The 21698-nt window shown below is 37.9% G+C and overlaps 2 protein-coding genes across 2 annotated transcripts in view; both read left to right on the top strand.

Annotated features, from left to right (window-relative positions):
* The window catches only part of EYA2 (EYA transcriptional coactivator and phosphatase 2), a 166633-nt gene extending 154021 nt beyond the window's left edge, over positions 1-12612 (top strand). Inside the window, exon 13 of the mRNA XM_057432174.1 lies at positions 12394-12612. Within this exon, the coding sequence (XP_057288157.1) occupies positions 12394-12464 (71 nt within the window). The 3' untranslated portion in view covers positions 12465-12612. The remainder of the gene's footprint in view (positions 1-12393) is intronic.
* LOC130611435 (translocating chain-associated membrane protein 1-like 1) lies at positions 11184-21246 on the top strand. The gene is made up of 11 exons (XM_057432176.1): positions 11184-11484; positions 14793-14911; positions 15849-15965; positions 16051-16109; positions 16909-16993; positions 17463-17533; positions 17614-17718; positions 17837-17980; positions 18824-18984; positions 20444-20623; positions 21015-21246. Exons 1-10 carry the CDS (start codon positions 11445-11447, stop codon positions 20515-20517), a joined length of 975 nt encoding a protein of 324 aa, XP_057288159.1. The 5' UTR covers positions 11184-11444; the 3' UTR covers positions 20518-20623; positions 21015-21246.
* Positions 21247-21698: the final 452 nt, after the last annotated feature.

The following is a 21698-nucleotide window of genomic DNA, read 5'->3' as shown; positions in this document are numbered from 1 at the left end:
GTAAGAGGCAATTTCTTTGAAAGGTAAGGTTGTAATTCCTCCTTAGTTACTTGTTTTTTTGTTTAATTAAAAAAGTCATCTACATACATGTTTACACGATTTTGTTCTTAGTGGTAAAATGATGAAAGTTTATGTAATTGTCCAACATTTAAATATTTCTATTTTGTATAGTTTCTACAAGCACTTGAAATCAATGTAAATTATTTAAAGGAAAAACAAGTTCTAGTGTGGAACAGCCAGGCTTGTCCTGTAACAAATTTCAAACCCGTAAGCTGTTCTGTATTTATTGTCAAAGGGTGTCAAAGTTTCTAAACTGGACTAAACAGCTATGTGGCTTTGTATACAGTATCTGGACTGTTCTTCACGTACTTTTGCATGTAACCTATTCAGATGGTATCCTGATCTTTATTCAGATGTTTCTAGAGGATAGATACTGAAAAATTAACTTCTTTATACTTACCTAATAAGGATGTTTCCCCCAGACATTTAGTAAAGAATTAAAATATTATGTATTTCTACTCACTCAGACACGTTCCAATAAAATACCCTTATTACATCAAATGACCAAAAGTTGTTTTCCTTACTTTTTTTTTTGTGTGTGTGGAAAGGAATGGCAATAATTTCACAGATCTGGCAGGTTCCCCCGCCCTGTCCCCAGTCCCGTAACTTTGGTAGAAGTGTGGCATCCCCTAGCGTTCATTTGTAGGTTAGGACACTGGGAAAAAAAATGCCGGCAAATAATCACCCACCTCTAGCAAATGCTATTCAGAACAGTTTTCACTATAGGATTCAATACTCATTTTCACATCAAGATTTTAGCAAAGACACTTCACTGATTTGCCTGAGAACCATTAAAAAATCCTGAGGGTAAAGTTTTCCTCAAGGGGCACAGCTATCTCTCTATCATAGCAGCATGTAGAGAAGCAATCAGAGTGTGTTTAAACTGGTTAGTGTCAACACCAAGACTATGGATGAGCCATCCTATACTGACCTGCGTGGCTCTTGTATCAGCAGTCACCCTTCTGGGCCTCTAACAGAACCCTACCCGGTAGTGTTTGATGCTTTCTTAGTGAGGCAATCATGGAACAATCTGTCCTACGCTTCAATGGAAAAGAAGAGCTCTCATACCTCTCATTACGTTACAGCATTATCTTCTTCTAGCCACATCAAATGCCTCAAGTGTAAATGCAATTCAAGGAAGACAAACAGGCAAATGCAAAATCCTTCCTAAGTCTCAGTCCAGACATGCTTTTGCCATGTAATTTACAGTTAAATGTCTAGTATTCTGTAAACAAATCTTAGTAAGCATGGATAAAAGGACAAAGGCTAGAAGCAAAATGGTTCTTGTATGGTAATAGCAGCAGAGAAAAAAATAAGGCAACTGGAACCCCTCTATAGAATGCATGTGGCAACCATGACCAGAAGACACACACATAATCCCAAAGAACACACATTCAAAAAAGCTCAACACACCCCAGACAACACTTTCTGGAGAAAAGGAAAGCATATGGGCCTTCAAAACACACCTCTAATTTCATCACAAATTATGACCGGATACATCTTACAAGCAGATTCCTTCATCAGTGCCTCATTAATCTCACTAGTAAAATAGATCTATGTGGTTACCATGTAACAGGAAAGAACAATATTTTTCAGCACACACTAATCTTATGAACTATAAGTAAAGGAAGAAATCTTATGAACAGACTAATCTTACAAATCTGTAAGCAAAGGAAGAAAGAAAGATAAAGCAGATGAAGAGCATTTCTCTGTGACTAAAACCATTATAAAACTCCTTACAAAATTCTAACATACATACATACAGCGGAAGCCATGATGAACACACCTTGTACCATACTCCACTAATTAATACATTTTAAATGTACAGACAACTAAATCACAGAAGCATAAAGTGAAATAGCACTACATAGATTAATTTCTCCTTTAACGGTCCTAAGTGTACACCTTACATTATTCCAGCCACTGAAATACAGACTACACCTTTCACTGTTTGTATATACACATGATCAGGAAGCATTTCTTCTCAACATTAATATCTCACTGGCTGTTTAGCAGAGTAAGGTTTTAGCTGGGAGAAACTGATTTGATAACAGATTTTGGGGGAGAAAAAAAAGAAAGGAAGAAAAGAGAAATAAGGCTAAGTTTAAACTGTTCAGTCTTGCTTTCTCATATTGTTACAGTAGCAAGAGATCTGGTTCTGGACAGAAAAGTGAAAAACAGATTCTTCAGTATTTTTTCCATATTTCCTTTTGTGGGTTTAGGTTATAAAATTTATATTCACAAGACCACTAATTCTCTGTAGTTTCTACTTACTAATTTTCAATTTTTCTTTAATGCTTAATTGGTGTAACCTTTGTACAGAAGAGAGATGATGCTATTATTTGTGGAGAATAAGAACAACTGCTTCTACAGAACATATTATTGGTCAACAGCTGTGATGAATATTCTCTGTTACAAGATAAAAGCTAATAGGGGGAAAAAAATCCTGAGAAGGATATCAGGGTTTTTGTGTATCTGCACTTAGCTATTATTATCTGCACTGCCCAGGCTTGACTGACAAATTGCATGTGTGTGATATCAACCTCATGGTTTGCAATATTCACACATAAACTTTCAATTTGTAATACGAATATAGTCAGGATATAAATCCAGGATAAAATAAAAATTCTCCTCTCAATTCCCTTTTAAAGTTTGGTGGTTTATTGCATTTTTAGGAGTGAAGAAGTTCAACAGTGGATTAAATCTTTTTAAAATTGTTTTATCCCATTTTAGAAGACTTGCTTCTAGGTCATACCACAGCTAAGCCATAGCAGAGTAATACACTGACACACAACTACAGAGACACTAGCTCAGGAAATTTTCAAGAAAGCATAATACAGAATCATAGAATGGTTTGAGTTGGAAAGGACCTTAAGTTCATCTAGTTCCAACCCCCCTGCCATGGGCAGTGATGTCTCTCACTAGACTTAGGTAGAACAATCCATAGGGTTTATCCACCCAGATAAAAGATAAAGAAATATCAGATTAAAAAAAAAAAAGGTTTATTTTCAGTTCAATCTTTTCTAGTCATTAGGTTTTTTTTCCTTGACAGACTGCTTAGCATATTAATGCATGAATGAAATATTAGTCTTTGCATTGCAGGGTTATCCATTTAAATGTCACATTAATAGCTTATTACATAAAACCCTAGGGTGACATCCAGGCCCTGTAATATCCAGTGAGTCCAGAGTTTCACCCAGGACATTCATCTGTTTTTTCAATGCATGGAAATTATCGTCTTTCAAGGACAATAAAATATCTCGTAAGCAAATTAAAAATTACTAATGTATCTAAGCCCTTCTTGTGTCTATTGAGTAAGTTGTGAACAATAACAGTTAATAGAAATGTTGACAGAAAATTGAGAGGAACTGGAACAGTTTTTCCAACTGTCTAATAATTTATTTCTCATTAGTCTGTTTTTGTGTATTACTGTTAATAATTTGCAACTAAAAATACTTTGCTTTTTTTCATGCAAAACACTTCGTACAAGCATTACTCTACCCATTTAATAAATGGCAAAAACATGAAAAGGAGAATAAATTACTTTCCCTCCCTGCATATGACAAGGTGAATTCAGTGTTATGGCCTTAGTGATCAGCTTGGAATGTAACAGAAGGGAACACTGGGATGGAGAAAAGGATGTGCATTCTTTCTTCCTTTTGAGTGCAAACATCTGAAAGCCCCTGGAAATGGCTCGCTATTTCTTCAGCTGGTCTCATTTTTCATTATCCCTTGGTGAATTGTAAGATGTAAGACAAGACCTTAAAACCCAAGTCTTTTCACTCCTTAGTTTAACTATATGCTTACTACCTTCAAGCCATCATAAAAACAAACACACAAAAAGAAAGAAGGTAGGCAATATCAGGTATTAGAATTTGACAGGCTTGAGAGGGATCTGGGACAGAACTTCAGCTTCCAAGTCCATTCTGTAACAAGCAATGTATGTTGCTTCTGTGTAGTGCTATTATCCCTGAAGCATACAGGCATGCACTCTGCAGCCACAAAAATAATACTGCACCAAGATGGGACAAGGTTTTCTTTGGAAGTAAAGCTAATAGGGAGTTCAGCACTCTAAATCATTCTGGGAACCCTATCAGCTTGGCTGTGAGTTGTAACAACATAACTTCACAAACCAGGTTGGATGGTACTTGTTTGTGACACACATATATGTCTTCAGTCTGGAAAAAGTAAACAGAGGTGACTAGTAATGAATGGTCATGACTCCTTGTTATAGTTGATTTCTAAAGGCCTGGCTGAACATCATTCCTGCCTTACCATCTTTTTTTTTTTTTTTTTAGATCATATTCCATTGGAGTTTTTCAAAGACTCAATAAAGTAATGAGCAACCTAGTCTAACCTCGTAAGTGGATCATGATTTGAGTAGAAGGTTGGCCTAGAGATTCCCTAAGGCCCCTTTCAGCCTAACCATTTCTGTAATCTGCAAAACAGCATATATTTTTGTTTGTCTACTAATACAATCTTAAAGTTCAGGTAAAGTAAGCCTGGAACATTCATGGGTTTTTCTAGTTATGAAGTGAAATAATAGTTCTAACCTGTGCTTTCATTCTTATTTATGTTTTGGTGGCACTTTTAGTTATTCAGCAAGAATGTAATACAATAAAGAATTCACTTTCTCTGGGAGGGAAACATGTAGAGGAAAAAAAGTTATTCATGAATTAATACCAGTTATTGGATCATTGTGCAGTCTCCATATATCATATCAGTAATATTCCAGACTCTCAACCTGCTCTGTGTCCAGGTGTATACATTGCATTTGAAGATATTATGCTCATTCTTCCACTATTAGTCAGACATTAAAAAATTGGGAAAACAAGTAAAAAGTGCAATTTTTTGTTTGTTTTACTGCTATATTAACCCATCAGGGAGGAAAAGGAAATGGTTATTATGAGGGTAGACACATACCAATGATGACAAATACTTTTACAAAATAAAAATGCAAACGTGAAATGTTTTATGGAAATGTTTTAAGAGGGTATTTTAGTTTAAATTTTCCCTAAAACAGTTTTGTTTGAAATTAAATCTGCCCCACACATGGCTAAAAACGTAAGAGCCTGAAAAGAGGTCACTTATTATCATGATCCAAGCTGTAGAAAAAGCACATATTACTATGACAATATAACATTAAATATATTAAATATAGTCTTGCAAACTAGACTTCATCACCCAATAGACACCCTTCAAACCAACAAAACGATACCAGATTTTCAGCCTGAGAGGAAGAACCAGTCTCAGAATGAAAGGAAAGGAAAGGTTTCATAAAACCATATGGATACAGGGGTTTGTATTCAATGTATGATCTCTTCAGAATGGACTGCTGGTTTAACGTATGCAGCAGATGTTCCACCTGCTCTGTAAGTAGAATATTTATTTTCTTAATGGATTCTAAATAAAAGTTGCAATCAGTCCCCACAGAAATTGCACACATTATGCACAACATAACAGCCAGTAATTGCTTACCAGATGCAGACATTGAACTGGATTTCTACTTTTGTTTTTTATAGAACAGCAAGACAGCTTTTCACTCTTACATACTACCTAAAATATAGTACCTGATCCTTTCCTGCCTTTCTTAAGGCTCTACAGTTATCATCCAATTACATATTATAGTAAAATTATTTCAACTGCTGTTTAATTGTGAATGTTTTTTTGATATTAATTATATGACACAGGCAAAAATCCACACTTGCTTTACCTCCCTGTCCCAATTATATGACTTACCCTGCACATTCTTAACACAGTTTTCTTTTTTTCAGAGATAGTAGTATATCAAGAAATAGGCAGATGGTTCTCAAACTGCAGCACAGAAGCTTCAGAATTCAGTATTGTAGAGTTGATGCTACAAATGTTATTCCCTTTCTGCACAGTTTCATTTTTGTAAAACTGGGAACACATTTACCCAAAGACTAAGTCCAGAGTTTTAATTCTTACAAAATAGAAGCCTATCGGTAGTGGTTTATGAAGAGGAAAGAGAAGCAAGAAATACCATGCAGAAACATATCAATCAGTCATCTACAGTCCCGTCTGCAAAAATGACTAGACAATATACTTTAAAGGAAAGCCCAAAACTATTTCTTCATATGAAAACTTATAGTGTGACAAAAAACCTCTCTTCTTAGCTCATTTTTTAAATTCCTTTATTCCCCAAATGGACAATGCTTAATAGGCTTTTGTAATTTTAATCCCTAATAATCACTTTCTCTCTATATATATAGCTTACACTGTGTTTTGCTTCATATCTGGCATTATCCTTCTTAAATTAAGGTAGAACCCTTTATGTGCCATAAACTAGAACTCAGTGAGCTTTAGGAAGACTGTGAACAGGCAAAACACTTAGCTATTCACCCCAGGCTGACTTCTTCAATGATTTACACAGGTCCCCCGTCTCTTCTGTTTTCCCATCTTATCTTTCCTAAGTTATTTCTCCTCCCTCATCTCAAAGTCCCAAAAGAACACTGTGAACGTGTTTTGATACCACTGTATGGCTTACAGGGTACCATTATTCCCCACAGTGAATTTATCTTGTTTGCTTAATCCTAAATTCCATTAGAGAGTCTCTATGCTATCTTGTGTTTAAGCAGTGCCCAATAAAATTAAAAAAAAAAGAATAAATAAAAAATCCCAATCTTGGATAGTCTTTTAACACACAGAAGAAATCATATAGCCAATCTGCCTTGTGATTTGTAAACTAGGTTTACTTACGCCATGACAATAACTGGATCTTTTTTCTTCTCTGGATCCACTCAAATTCTGAATTAGGTCTTCTTGTTTAACTGAAGTACAAAGTAAAGGAGCCATTCTTAGCTACTTCCGTGTGGTAAAGCAGATCTCCAATTGATTTCTACAATTCTGTAAAAGACATTAATTTCATTTTGCTTTCTATATAGAAGAACAGCAAATCAATAAAACTTAACAGCAGTAACTATTAAAGCAGTTAGTAACAGTTATTAAATATTAACAGCAGAGTAACTATTAAAGCAGTTATATAAAGAAAATAATTGCAGTTATTTTCAACCTAGGTGGCTGGTGGGACATAACTTTCTAATTTTCTGTTTAATTCCTTGACTAAATAAATAAAATGACAATAGAAAAGTGGAAATATTTTTTTTTTAACTAAAGGCCATGGGATTTTTTGTTTTGCTTACTTTTTTTACCAGAAAAAACAATCATGAAAATATGAATAGCTGCGTTTGCTAAGTTTGTTTGTTAAGAGGATAGGGCAATGGAAACAACACAGTGGGCTGTAAGTGAAACGGGCCCACATATAACAGAGAAACACTGGAAACAAAGAGATAAAAAACCCTCTGGGTCTTTATACCTGGGACTTAGAGCTTAAATAACATTTTTCAAGGCCTTACAGTAGGCATCTTAATATTGCAATAAAAATCTTGACGAGCTTGCTTACTCTAATATAGTGAAAAGAACAGCATAAAGCACCTCCCATATGAAGACAGGCTGAGAAAGTTGGGGCTGTTCAGCCTTGAGAAGAGAAGGCTGTGTGGAGACCTCATAGCAGCCTTCCAGTATCTGAAGGGGGCCTATAGGGATGCTGGGAAGGGACTCTTCATTAGGGAATGTAGCGATAGGACAAGCGATAACGGGTTAAAACTTAAACAGGGGAAGTTTAGATTGGATATAAGGAAGAAATTCTTTCCTGTTAGGGTGGTGAGGCACTGGAATGGGTTGCCCAGAGAGGCTGTGAATGCTCCATCCCTGGCAGTGTTCAAGACCAGGTTGGACGAGGCCTTGGGTGATATGGTTTAGTGTGAGGTGTCCCTGCCCATGGCAGGGGGGTTGGAACTTGTGATGATCTTAAGGTCCTTTCCAACCCTAACTATTCTATGATTCTATGAAATTAGTATGTTCTGGGTTCCAAAATTAAGTTCCAAGTTCCTGTTTCTTGTTTCCCATTCCTACTCAGCATTCCTTGCTCCTGTCTCTGATATGTCCCAAGAAGAAATGAAACTGGTTTGAATCACAGTTAATTCTCAGTCATTATTATTTTTGTAGGTTTAGAAAAAAGGAAGCAGCAATTATGCTCAACAATTACAAAATACTTTCAATTATATTGTTTCTTTTTAATAAAACCCCCCATGATTTGTAAACAACTTGTTACAAGTATTTTGGTTTTAATTCCTCTTTTCAGCTGAGAAAAAGAACATGCATGGCAGTTGCTTCCCAAATGAATGCTCCAAGTAACACCTGTGCTCTGTAGCAACTCCTCATTTCAAATGTCAAGTCCAGTTTCCGAATATATTAGCCTGAAACTCAAAAAAGAGGCTGGAAAAAGCAGTAAGAACATAGCAAAACTTAACAACTAAGCAGGACATGTAACAAAGCAACTCAGGCACGCTAAAAACTAGCTTCAGTGAGCATCACCTATTTAAATAATCGATAGGAAGCAAATATGCTTCACAGCTGAACTGAATTCAGGTCCTATTTGTTGCGTGGATATAGGCAGACCTTATACTCAGCTGAGGCCAGTCAGCACAGCAGGGGGGGGACATCCGGCTGCCAGATGGACCTAATTCTTATTCCCTCTTCCAACCCTGTTCTCTGGATGCTATGCCACCCTGTAGCCTTCACTCTTCCCTTCAGTAGTTTTTTGATAACTTGGTGTGTTTTTTTCCCCCTAAATTCCACAAAGCACTCTGAATCTTCTTTCTCTCATTTTAATGGAGAGACAATAGAGTTTTTCAACGTCTTTGTCTAGTCGCAGGTGAGGGAGCACAGCACAACTCCAGAGGCGGGTGATGAGGGGCCGCTTCCCACCACCACAGCCCTTGGACTCGTGAGGATAGCAGTCCGACCAACGTGCATCGCAGGGCTTTCGGAGCACAGAGCTACCTGGCCACCACCGGAGCTGCGGCGAGCCCGGCCTCCGGAAAGGCCACACCGGGTTGAACCGAAGAGAGGCAAAGGCGCTCACCCCACTGAGGCGCTGCAGGCGGGACCCCCTCAGCTCAGAACCCGCCACAAGCCAAACCCCGCCCACTATGGTCCGCTGCGGCCTTGCAGGGGAGCACAACCCAGTCCATGTGGGATTGGCAGGGAGCCGGCGGCCTCAGAAACACCGCCTCCTTTAGAAACCGCTCTTCACGATTTGTTGCCAGAACTTGCCAATCCTAAGCAGCTTTAAGGTTGATTCGCCCGAACCCGGAAGCGGGGCGGGTTCTTTGTGCTGGCGGTGTTTTACTGTGCGTGAGGTGGTGGTCGCTGAGGTGCGGTTTGTCATTGCTATGAGGCTCCGCAGGAAATACAGGACTCCGGCCGTGATAAACCATGAGGTCATCGTTCAGAACCTCGAGGATATTGCGTCCTTCCTGGCGATGCTCATCCTGATGGGGTTCATAATTGAGGTACGGGGGGGGGGGGAGGAATTCTCTGTCAGTTTAAAGCCATTCTCTTTTGTCCTGTCCCTACATGCCCTTGCCAAAAGCCCCTCTCCAGCTTTCCTATACACCTGCTTTTCTGCAGTGAATGAGGCAAAGCTGCAATACAGAGGTCTAACCTGTAACATAGCACCCCTGTTCCTCCCATAACAGAGAGGTATCTCGATCAAACAAATGATTTCTGCATCAAAAAGAATATGCAGTTGTTTAAATTGCACAATAAGAAGTATAATAGTATGTATTCAAACAAGAACACTAAAAGCATAACACAAGTTACTTATGGTTATCTCAATAACTATATGTAACTTACGTGCAGCATATTAAGAAATGTATGTGTTAATATTAATAGGGGTTTTTCTCTCTCCTGTTTTGCTAGGTCAATTTTAACTTGTATAACTTTGCTGTCCAGTTCACCATGCCACTACTTTTGATCACATAAATGTGGGACAGAGACAAGGAGCAACTGGCAGTAAAGAGAAAGGCAGAATTGCGCCTTTTGATGGTAGTGCTGACTTTTACAAAAGGTTAGATTGCTCATAGAACTGCAGTGTCTGAAAGTCAATTTTGTATGCCAGGAAGATTGGTACTTTCGTTTTCCTTAATAAGGCTCCTTCTTAACAGAACTTTTCAGTCTTATGACTCTTCTACTGCTTAATTTCACAGGTGTTCTCCTAGTATACTGAAGCAATTCGCCTTTTCCTCCCTTTTTTTGCTACATATATTATTCTGCATTGTTGTGCCTCTTGCTTACTTTGTAGCTGGATAAATTAGTGCTTGTTTCATATACTCATGAATGTTCTTAATTACACTGTCCGATGATGTAACATCTGACGAAAGTAGCTTTCTGGTTTCAGTTTCTATTTCTCTGTTTTAAGTCATAGCTATGAAGATCAGCTGAAGTGAAAGTGCAAAAAAAACCAACCTCTCAACAATGTTTTTTTTTTACACCAGTTTTAAGATTATGCCTGTTGTACTTCTCTGATTTATGATCTGGATAACTGAGTGCTTACAAACATAATAAATGCATTTGTTCTTGACAGTGTAGGATGTATTGCATTTTTAATTTATTGATTTATTTTTTTGCAGCAAAGGAACCAGGGGTGGGTTTTCTCGTTTGATTGTTTTTATTTTCCACTTGTATCCTGCAAGAGCTTATGACTCTTTCAGTTATATCAGCACAAATGTTTGTTTTTAAAGTTGTGCTAACCAGATAATGTAATTTTTAACTAAACCAAGCAAACACATTTACTTCTTACAGTAATCCACTTTATGTACAGTTCCATTGCTACAGATGAGGGCTAAATATACTGCAGCATAGGAATGGCAAAATATTTTGAAGAGGTGGGGATGGCTGAAAGTGTTATATTTGGTTTTGGGGTTTTTTTTTTGGTGGCTTTTAATTTTTTACTAGTTTTGCCATTGGAGAAAAAGTAACATGAAAGTATAACATTGGTTACTTTTATTGTAATGTTATTTTTTAGAAAATGCTTGATTTATCATTCAAGAAATTGATTAACCTTGTAATTCTACTCTGATGTTTTGAATTATCTATTTACTCATGGGACACTTAGCCAGAGCATTGCTTTTTTAGTATCTTGCAAAGTTAGGTGAAACCTTCCATCTGATTTAATTTAAGAGTTTTTTAACTTTTTAAAAAGATTAAAGCCATTTACACTTCTAAACACTTTAGAATGTTATTTAGTAAAAGAATCAGTTGTCAGGTAAAGGGACATAATTCAACGTCTGACCCTATGCAGTAAATGGTAAAGGTTTTGTAACAAGACGAGCCTCCATATTGTGGAGATGAATAATACTCTTGGGACCTCTTTGATTTAAATCATGTAGAAGAACATTTTGATGGAGCTGATGGCATAACCTTCTAGTTTTAGATGTTTATAGTCTAGCTTGTTGAAAACACTGATACTTTTTCTCTGCTTCTCTTTTTAATTTCAGGTCCCACCCAAGAATGCCATTATGTTTGTTGCTCTGCAGTACAATGTCACCTATACCATTGGTGAGATTAAATCATGTCTATTTATTCTTGTAATGCAAGAGCTGAACTATTAAAAATTACTTTATTTTTCCTTTCATTGCTTCAATTTACTTTTATAATATAGTATTATTCTCATATTTGTCTGACTAATTTTGGATTTACTAATACTATATTCACTGATACATTCTAGTGTTTGTGATACATTCTGTTGCTTGTGAATAAGTGGGTTATTTTTCCCATGGCTAACACTGCTACTGACATGCATTTTAATATAAATTTAATATGAAAACCATGCATTCTTTCCATTTTTTGATAAAATCAACAAGAGTTATCAAGTAACGATAGTTTTGTACTCTTCTATATATTTGTTCTTTATTCATGATTTCTTGTGTCATTAGTAATGGATTTTGTGGTTTATATTTAAAAAATATCACATTATTATTCTCAAGTAACTGATGTTGTTGCTTCAATCATACTTTTAAATAACAAAGGGAGACATTTCTAGCTATTTTTTTCCCCCCAAAATTAGTAAAATATATGACTTTTGTTCTAATCTTGACTTCCAAACTTGAGATGTCTGTGCTGTGGCCCCTTCAAATAATGTAGTACCCTGACTGCATTCAGTATGCTCAAAATAATTCATTGATCAACTTTGCTTGCAGGAATGAATATCTATCATATTTTGCAAATATTTCCCACGATATTTAGTGTTGAAAACTTGAGATGGACAGAGTGAGTTTTACTGAGCAGCATCAAATAGAAATAAAATAGCAGAGACAAAAGTCAAATCCATGTGTCAGTTATCAAGATGCCTGCAGTGTGATTTCTATGAAGAAGTGGCTTAAACCACGACATTGTTGCATACATATGTGCGTATATATGTGTATGTATATATCTACAATGGAATGAACGATGTATAACCTCCTTTAGTTTTAATAGGAGGTGTGGAGTTCTGCACAAGCAGTTTTGAGGCGTCAGTGTGGGCCCTCCGAAAACAATGAATATACTGCTAGTAAAGATCCACTTTGAAAAGGAGTGCTAGGGACCAGGCAGCAATAGCATTTGCTATGCAATTACTTGTTCATTGATTATACCACAAGCCACTTTCAAATGTAGAAGTAGGATATGTGACACTTAGAGATGTATGAATGTCCTGTGCATCAGGACCTTAATGTATCATTCACGATACAGGAAGCAGCAATTGCTTCCTTGACAACTCACTGAGTTTCCTTTAAAGAAAAAAGAAAAAGTTGTTTGATGTCTGTATTTCTCTACTTTGGCTTTTGGACAAGGCAAACAGTTTCACAAGGGTAAAGGTCGTAAAGGTAACAAAATTCCTTGATGTTTATGAAAAGTGACTGTATAGATAAGAGACATCGAAATTAATGCCCTCTCAAGGGAAAACTGAAAGATGGAAATGTTAGACATACAAGCCTGTAACTCAGGATGAGCATGGCTCTTGATTAGTTTTAGTCCAAGTTCTTTCTTTTCAACTGCAGTGTCTCAGGTGTATAAAGAAAAGTGAGGTGGCTATGAGTCCCTGTGGGTCAAAAGACAGACACCTCTACAAAATACGGCTTTCTTAGATCTACTGCTCCTGGTACATGCTTTTTAAATTGAATTGAATTGAATTTCACTGGTATGTTTTCCCGCTCTTAGTAAATAGGAACATCTCAAGTATTTTTGTAACACGTGTGAATGTTATTTGCCTCCCTTCCGCCTCCCTTCCGCCTCCCTTCCGCCTCCCTTCCGCCTCCCTTCCGCCTCCCTTCCGCCTCCCTTCCGCCTCCCTTCCGCCTCCCTTCCGCCTCCCTTCCGCCTCCCTTCCGCCTCCCTTCCGCCTCCCTTCCGCCTCCCTTCCGCCTCCCTTCCGCCTCCCCTCCCTTCCGCCTCCTTCCGCCTCCCTTCCGCCTCCTTCCGCCTCCCCTTCCGCCTCCTTCCCCTCCTTCCGCCTCCCTTCCGCCTCCCCTTCCGCCTCCCTTCCGCCTCCTTCCGCCTCCTTCCGCCTCCCTTCCGCCTCCCTTCCGCCTCCGCCTCCTTCCGCCTCCCTTCCGCCTCCCTTCCGCCTCCCCGCCTTCCGCCTCCTCCTCCTCCGCCTCCTTCCGCCTCCTTCCGCCTCCTTCCGCCTCCTTCCGCCTCCCTTCCGCCTCCTTCCGCCTCCTTCCGCCTCCTTCCGCCTCCCTTCCGCCTCCTTCCGCCTCCCTTCCGCCTCCCTTCCGCCTCCCTTCCGCCTCCCTTCCGCCTCCCTTCCGCCTTCCGCCTCCCTTCCGCCTCCCCGCCTTCCGCCTCCTTCCCCTCCTTCCGCCTCCCTTCCGCCTCCCTTCCGCCTCCCTTCCGCCTCCCTTCCGCCTCCCTTCCGCCTCCCTTCCGCCTCCCTTCCGCCTCCCTTCCCCGCTCCCGGAGGAACGGGGAGGAGGATCGAGAGAGTGCAACTCCTATGGGTTGAGACAAGAACAGTCCAGCAACAAATCACCACCGCTACTATCAGCTAAAACAATGATAAGGGAAAATAACAAGGGAAGAGAATACGATACCACCGGCCAAGAAAACGAGTTCCACCCGGAAGCTCCTGTCCTTCCGGGTAACTCCCAGTTACCCCCCACCCCGGGCATGACGTGCTGTGTTATGGAATACCTCCCCGGCTAGCCCGGGTCAGGCGCCCCGTCTCTGCTTCCTCACAGCTTCCCCTCCTCCCTGGCAGAGCATGAGCCTCACAGAGTCCTTGGTCAGGGTAAACATCACTTAGCAACAACCGACAACATCGGCTTCACCAACACTGTTCTCAAACTAGAAGTCAAAACACAGCACTGCACCAGTTAACACAAAGGAAAAAACATGACTGCTACTGCTGAACCCAGGACAGGAAGTTATTACTTATCAATGTGTTGAACTACTAGGGATACTATCCTCACCATATAGTTTCTTTTTTCCTACATATGGTCTTACTTCTTAAGATGGAATCTCATTTGGTCTCTGCCAAATTACAGAGGACAGGCTACTGGTGTGTTGTTTTCTTTTTTTTTTTAATGGCCCAGAATGGAAGAAATGGATTGAAGCAACAGGTCAGTGTAAAGTGCTCTCAGTTTGTTCTAGGCTTTTATAATGGTATCATTGTATTGAAGGAAAAGAAGTTCCAGGTTAACTAATCGGGCATAGGAAGTAATTTTCAAAAATGTAAAACTTACGTTAAATGGATACAGGGCACTAGTTACAACTTCCAAGAACATTGGTCACTGCTGCCCTTTGTGGTTGCACAGGATACTCCTTCAGGAGAATGTAAAAATGCACACTTTTTCTTTTTTCTCTGTTGTTTTTTGTTTTTTTTTTAGATGACAACACTGGGCAATTTGATTTTTACGACTATGGTCGAAGAGACATTGCCACAATCAGCTTCTACATGCTTGTAGCTATTAAAGTGCATGCTGTAATCCAGGAGTGCATATTAGATGTAAGTTTATTACTGGGCTGTCATTTACTTATAATCATGTTATTTTTAGCCATCAGTTGCTAAGAGTTTGTCTGCAAGTTTAAGTGTAAGCCATGGTACACAAATGGTTTAGCATTTAGAAGCCCTGTTACGATCAATCCTTTTGTTATTTGACAAAAATGCAACTAGATCTTGGTTTAGTGGTGGACTTGGGTTTGGTAGTGTTAGGTTAATGGCTGGACTCAGCGATCTTAAGGGTCTTTTCCAGTCTAAATGATACTGTGATATTTTTAAACTGATATTTCTTCTATTTATTGATGGTATAAACCACTTAATTTTACTTTCAGTCAATATAACTTACATTTTTCTGTAAAACCAGACATTAAATTTTCATGGTGTGCTCAAGATACCTGTGAATGAGGTCTGCATTAGATTCATAAGATATATTAGAACAATTAAAACCAAAAATTATTGAAGTGATGGATTTCTGGTTGTCAGCTGAGCTTTGCCTCAAAGAGAGGGCTGAGGCTTCAATGTGTGCTCTTTCACACCAACTCAGTTGCGAAGTAAAATGAATTTGTTAAAGCCATTGTGAAAACCATCTATTATTGAATAGTCTTAGAAAGTCTTATCAAATAGATCATCTGTACCACAGAAGCTCAGCTGGTTTTTAAATGTGCAAAGAGATTGCAAAAATTTAGCGCTATGACTGATTATGGGTGAAAAAAATTAGTCTTAATACATTATCTGACTATTTTCCATGTGAACTTTACCACAGTGGTGAGTCTTATTGAAGCTAATTGTCATACAAAGTTTTGATCAAAGTCTTAAATGGTGGGAACTATGTATTTTGATTGAGGAATGGAAGATCAGAATGAGGAATCGGGAGTGAACACTAACTCCAAAATACCTTTTGTGGTTTGGAAATTACATTTATTGATCTGCGTTTTGTTTCTAGAAAATTAATAGGTATCTGCAGCTGTCAGAACAGGAGAAGACCAAATTCAATGAATCAGGACAGCTTGCATTGTTCTACTTGTTTTCATTTATATGGGGAGCAAGTATTTTGAATGCAGTAAGTAGCTCTGTTTGCTGATTTTACTTAAAAAATAGGCTTAAAATATTAAGAAGGTCTTTAAATCAATGACCCTTTTCTTTAGGAAGAATTCGCAATGAACCTAACCTCGTTCTGGAAAGATTATCCCTTTTCTCGTATGCTGTAAGTGTTCTATTTTAAATTTGAAAAAACTGTGGTTATTCCAATTACTGAATATTTAACCACCCCAAATTTTAGGGAACCACTAATAAGGCAGTGACTGATATTATGTCATTCTTATGACATAAGGCATAAGAATGACAACTTGGTGAAAGTACTTTGTTCTGCTTGAAAATTGCTGTTTTATCCACAGGTAATTTTTAATGAACTGCACATCAATCCAGGAGATACTTAACATGTGTTCTCAACTTTCTTTAACTTAACCATGGTAGCTCAGTTAAAGTGAAGGTGTTTGCAAGATGGGATATATAACAGGACTGCTGAAATGTTTCACGCTAAGAAATGTATTTGTTGGAGAATGGATCTTCAAATTAGAGAGGATTTATAGCTGGGGGGGGGGGGGTGTATTTATTTTTATGTAACATGACTTACAAAACGGTGTTGTTTGTCTGCCCCCCCAGTTCTGTTTTTCTCCAGTTAGTCTGATGGAGGGAAGGGGGCTAATATGCATTTTTAGGGAGTTCCACTCCTCAATTGATTAACTGTTTCTGTGTGTTAGATGTTTTGGTGTGTTTTTTTTTTCCTTCCTACTGTCTCAAAAGGTGATTCAGAATGTGCTATCAAGAAGGTTAATGGATGCTGATTCAAAAAACTGTCACCAGAGTTGTTTTGTATTTGTGGTTACTGTGATTTAGAAATCATAAACTATAATGAGTCAGACTGAATTAATCTAAGATAATAAAATAAAATCTTGTGTCTCATGTTGAAAGCTTGTGTTTTCTTAACCTGAATTATTGCTTAGTTTTCAGGAAAAATTCTTCTATATATGCCAGATAGCCTATTGGCTTCATGCACTGCCAGAGCTATACTTCCAAAAGGTCCAAAAGGTATGGAGAGAAGTTGTCAGTACAGTTAACTAAATATCGATTCTTTCCAATTATTTGTATTAATACTTTTGTTTATATTAACTATATAAACGTCCACATATTTGTATTTTTACTGCAAGGGTGTTGAGGTACAGGCAGAAGTTGCCCCATCCCTGGCAGTGTTTAAGGCCTGGTTGGGCAGGGCTTGGAGCAACCTGGTCTAGCGGAAGGTGTCCATATCCATGGCAGGGGTGTGGAACTAGATAACCTTTAAGGTCCCTTCCAACCCAAACCATTCTGTGATTTGTGTTTTCAGTTACTTATGTATATTTAGTCTAGGGGGTCTGTAGTTTTTGATTCAGATACTTCTTCCAGAAGTTTATATAGCACTGTGAAAAAAAATAACCAAAACTAATGAATAAATAGATTTTTTCCTTTGGAAAATACAGTTAAACTGTAACAGTATTTATTATAATTTCTCCAATTTTAGGAAGATATACCAAGGCAGCTATGTTATATTTGCCTTTACATTACTCATATCTCTGGTGCCTATATATTAAAGTAAGTATTTGCATGTTTATTATGAATAGATCTATTATTTTCATAATTTCATTGAAATTTCTAACTTTTCTGTTTTATAGTTTGCAGCATTTGGGGCTAATTCTGGTGGTACCTCACTATTTTGTGGAATTCATTTTTCATGCCTTGCGTCTCTTCTACTTCCCTGATGAAAACATGCAAAAAGGGTAAATCTTGCATACGATTAATTTAAATTCAGAACTTTGCTACTAATTGTGTACAAATGGATTTGCATGTATGTAAATTATATGGAGAAATCACATTAATTTCATTGTTTTGTTTCAGATTTATCATTTGGGCTTTACTTTTCATAATGGTACGTCTTTTAACCGTAACTTTATCTGTCCTCACATTTGGATTTGGTCTGGCAAGAGCAGAGAATCCAGGTTTTTCCATAGCAGATGGAAACTTCAATACACTCCCTGTGAGGTATACCAAGGCTAGTAGACATTCATGTGTGTATAATGGCGGATTTCAAAGAATCTTTTCATAAAGCAATATAGGAGGATAATGTGTTGGAATAATTTCCCTGGGTGATGTTTTCCTCTTGAGTATTTAAGGGATGGGGAATTTTGTTCTCTTTTTCTATCTCCTTTTCACAAAAGAAGTAGAACAGAATTTTTGTGGGGGAGGGAGAGAGGGAGGGAAATGAAAAACAATTAAAAATAAACTTCCTGGGATAATAATCTCTTTAAACTCCCCCCCCCCCCCAACCTTCCCATCCCAATGTCTGTACTGGACATAGTATCATTTGGTGATATTAATACCCATAATTTTTTAACTAGTTATTTGTTTGGTGCCTTCCTAAAATTTTTTTGTGCATATTTTCTTTTTGCTTGTTAATTTAAAAATTTTATTACATTTTCAGCATAAGCTCATCACTTCAACATTCTCTCTTATAACTTAATGCCTGTAATCAAAGGAGTGGGAGGAATTTTGAATCTATGTGATTTCTCATTCATAGATTGCTTGGCAGAAGGGGCCTCAATGCCACAATTTCCTGTCAGCCAATGAAACCTATGGCTATAGCTCCTTGACAAACCCAATTGCTTCTAGTAATATGCTTGCATACAATTCCCATTCACTTCTTGTGTGCTGCATCTTGTCTTGGGCAAAACCTTCTGATAGGTCTGGTTTCTTGTGGTATGAAGATTTTCATTGTTTTTATATTAGCCTGTTGGAGAAAAAAATAAAATAAGTACAGACTCATAGTCTGTTAATGGTTAACTGAAACTTTCATCTAAGTGTCTCCAAAATCTCGAATCTTACTAGGATTGGCTGCCTGGGTGCTGTTTGTCTAACACAGGCCTGGATGATGCAGAAATTTGTACATTTTCAGCTGAAGAAATGGAGGGAGTGTATTAAGGACCAGATTCCAGAGAAAAAAACAAATAACCCAAAGAAGAAACGAACAAAAAAGGAACCAGGCAAAGGTCAGTGGTGTAGATTTTTTAGATCGCTTCTAGGCCAAATGTTTTTATACCAAATGTATCACATCTTTCCATTCTATAAAACAGGAAAATATCTGTCTTTTGACATGCAGATAATATAGGTAATATTATAGTCTCTTCAAATGTTAGGACATCTTCTCAAATTCCCTATTGCTAAGAGGACAGCACACAGTGCTAGTTGTATTAAGCGTTAGGCCAGGGTACCTTTCAGGTTTATTCACTGAACTCTCTGTTAATCAAAATGCAAGTAGTATTTCATGAAACTGGCCTAAATTATTCCAGGGTTTTCTTTCCATTTTAAATCAGCTTTTTCCAATGCCACTAATATTTTTTTTTGGATTTAACGGGGGGGGGGGGGGGAAGTACCTGAAATCACTTCTGTATTTTATAAATTCTACTTCTATTATGTTTCAGACCATTAAAATAAACTTAGTTCTTCTGTATAAAGACACGTCATGTAAAGAACATCAAACCCCTGAAAAGGAACATCATAATGTCTGGCAAAGGAGAACTAATGGAGAAAGGCTTTTAATTGAATGATGTTGTATAATTTCTGAATGCCAATGTTATATCAATTAAATTAGTTAAATGGGACTTGTGAAGACTTGGTAGAGTGAAATTGCATATTCTTGTTAGCATATATATATATATAAAGCTCTGGATAGCATTATGTATGAAGAATTGGGAATAACTTCTGAGGTTTGGGTAGAGCTTTGAAAAATGCGATTTCTTGAGAATTTTACCACAGGCTGGCTCTCTGTGAAGTTGATCTTTATATAATAGTTTCTACTAAGAGGCCTTGAAGCTCTTTGCATTCCGAGATTACTAGCTGAGTCAGCATTAGCTGAAACCAGTTGGTAGATTCTAGGCCATAGTGGTGCTCATAACATGGGTTTTCTTTATCATTCCAGAGCAGCCTTTCTGTTCTGACTGTACCTGCAGAGAATTTCTTTTTTCTTTTCTTCCTCCAGAAGAATCTTTAAGATTCTTCTCTTCTTTGCAGATAAATAACTTCATTGCAATTAAGCTCCCAAGACAGTTTATGCTTTGGAATAGCAGAAGTTTTACTGTATTTTGATTTCATTGAGCAAACCAAAGAATTGCACAGGTGTTACAGCTCTGGCAGCATATGTGGAAAGATGTTGTACATTGTTTATCAGTTAATTATTTGTAATTGCAAAAGTATTCACACTTGTAGAGATACTCTGAAGTAGAGCTTGGCTTCCACTGAAGCTTGGGTTCTACTTTGGTTGCAGCCAAAGCTGCAAGTTATTTCTGTAGTCTACTTGAAGGTAGACACCTCTTGTCCTGCAGTTCTTAAGATGAGAATTCAGATAATGTGTCTATACACTTGTTTAATGTATTTTATTTCCCTGGTCTAGTTTCTTTATCTTTTCATGTGAAGCAAAATTGAGTTTGTTTACTGTACTTTAAATTACAGCGAACTTTGCCAGCGGAGCAGCAAAGCCAGAAGACGGAGCATCACCAAGAACAAGAAAATCAAAAACAGTATGAGGATATAAGCTAGTATCAGAAAACATTTGATGGAAGACTTGACTTAAAAAATTGACACCACAGAGCTGTTACTTGGATGTCTTATTATTTTAATGGACACTATCAGGTTATATTTTTTTAAATAAGTTTGTTGATAACTCTACATTTATGACACAGTCATCTCTGAGGTACCTTGGTAGGCATCTCCAAGATTCACAACAGCTGAATTGGCATGAACTTCTGGTTCAGTGATCGGAAGTTATTACATTTCTGTAATATTTGCATTACAGATGCTGCAGAAGGCTGTGTAAATCTAAGTTTATTTTTTTAAGTCTATTTGTTTGTTTTTAGAAAATGAGAATGCTGTACCAAAAAGATTTTACTGTGCCTGTCTGTCTCCCCTTCTCTTCCCAATAATTTTTTCTTTCTTCATCTTACATGGAATAACAGTTATATCTGAAGTAGCCTGGTAAAAAAGGAAACATGTTCTATACCTGATTTCTCTTTAAAAATTGCAGGTTTAGAAAGAGGACAAATTCTGACAGGACATCACTAATCTTTCAGTATGAAGGTGAGACTAATCTTCAGTAAAGATGCAAACCATGTGCCTTAGGAAAAATACTAGACTGCCTGTTGGCTTTTGCACTGGATTGTACTGTCTTGTATTCGCCAGGGATGGGGGGAAGGAAAGTAGCTGAATAATTTATAATATAATCTTAGTCCTTTTGAAATAAAAGCCAAAGCTTCTAACTATTTCTAAAGAGCCAGTTTCATGCTTGTAGTTAGATGTGCCAGAAATTTTTTCCTCAACTGCTTGTCCCCCCCCCCCCCCCCCCCCCCCCCGCCCCTTAAGTTTATAATTAATGTTTTAAACTTCTGAGTCTATTCAGAAGATGTTCAAGGGAGGTACTCAAACCATATTGGAAAGAATGTTTCACCAAGCATAACCTTTTTTCTTTCTTAAGAAAGAAAAACCTTTTCTTTCTTAAGAAAGAAAAACCTGTAGATAATTATTTCCTTTAGACTGACTCAAGGGTTTTCACAGAATCACAAAATGATTTTGGTTGGAAAGACCTTAAGATCATCTCGTTCCAATGCCCTTGCCATGGTCAGGGACACCTCACACTAGACCATGCCATCCAAGGCTCTGTCCAGCCTGGCCTTGAGCTGCTGCCAGGAATGGAGCATTCATCGATTCTTTG

Source organism: Pezoporus wallicus, unplaced genomic scaffold, assembly GCF_028554395.1.
Source record: "Pezoporus wallicus isolate ANWC-B61680 ecotype Strahan unplaced genomic scaffold, APGP_CSIRO_Pwel_v1 contig_10810, whole genome shotgun sequence".
NCBI lineage: Eukaryota > Metazoa > Chordata > Aves > Psittaciformes > Psittacidae > Pezoporus > Pezoporus wallicus.
Note: the sequence above shows the minus strand (reverse complement) of the source record. Positions and strands in the feature narration are given on the sequence as shown.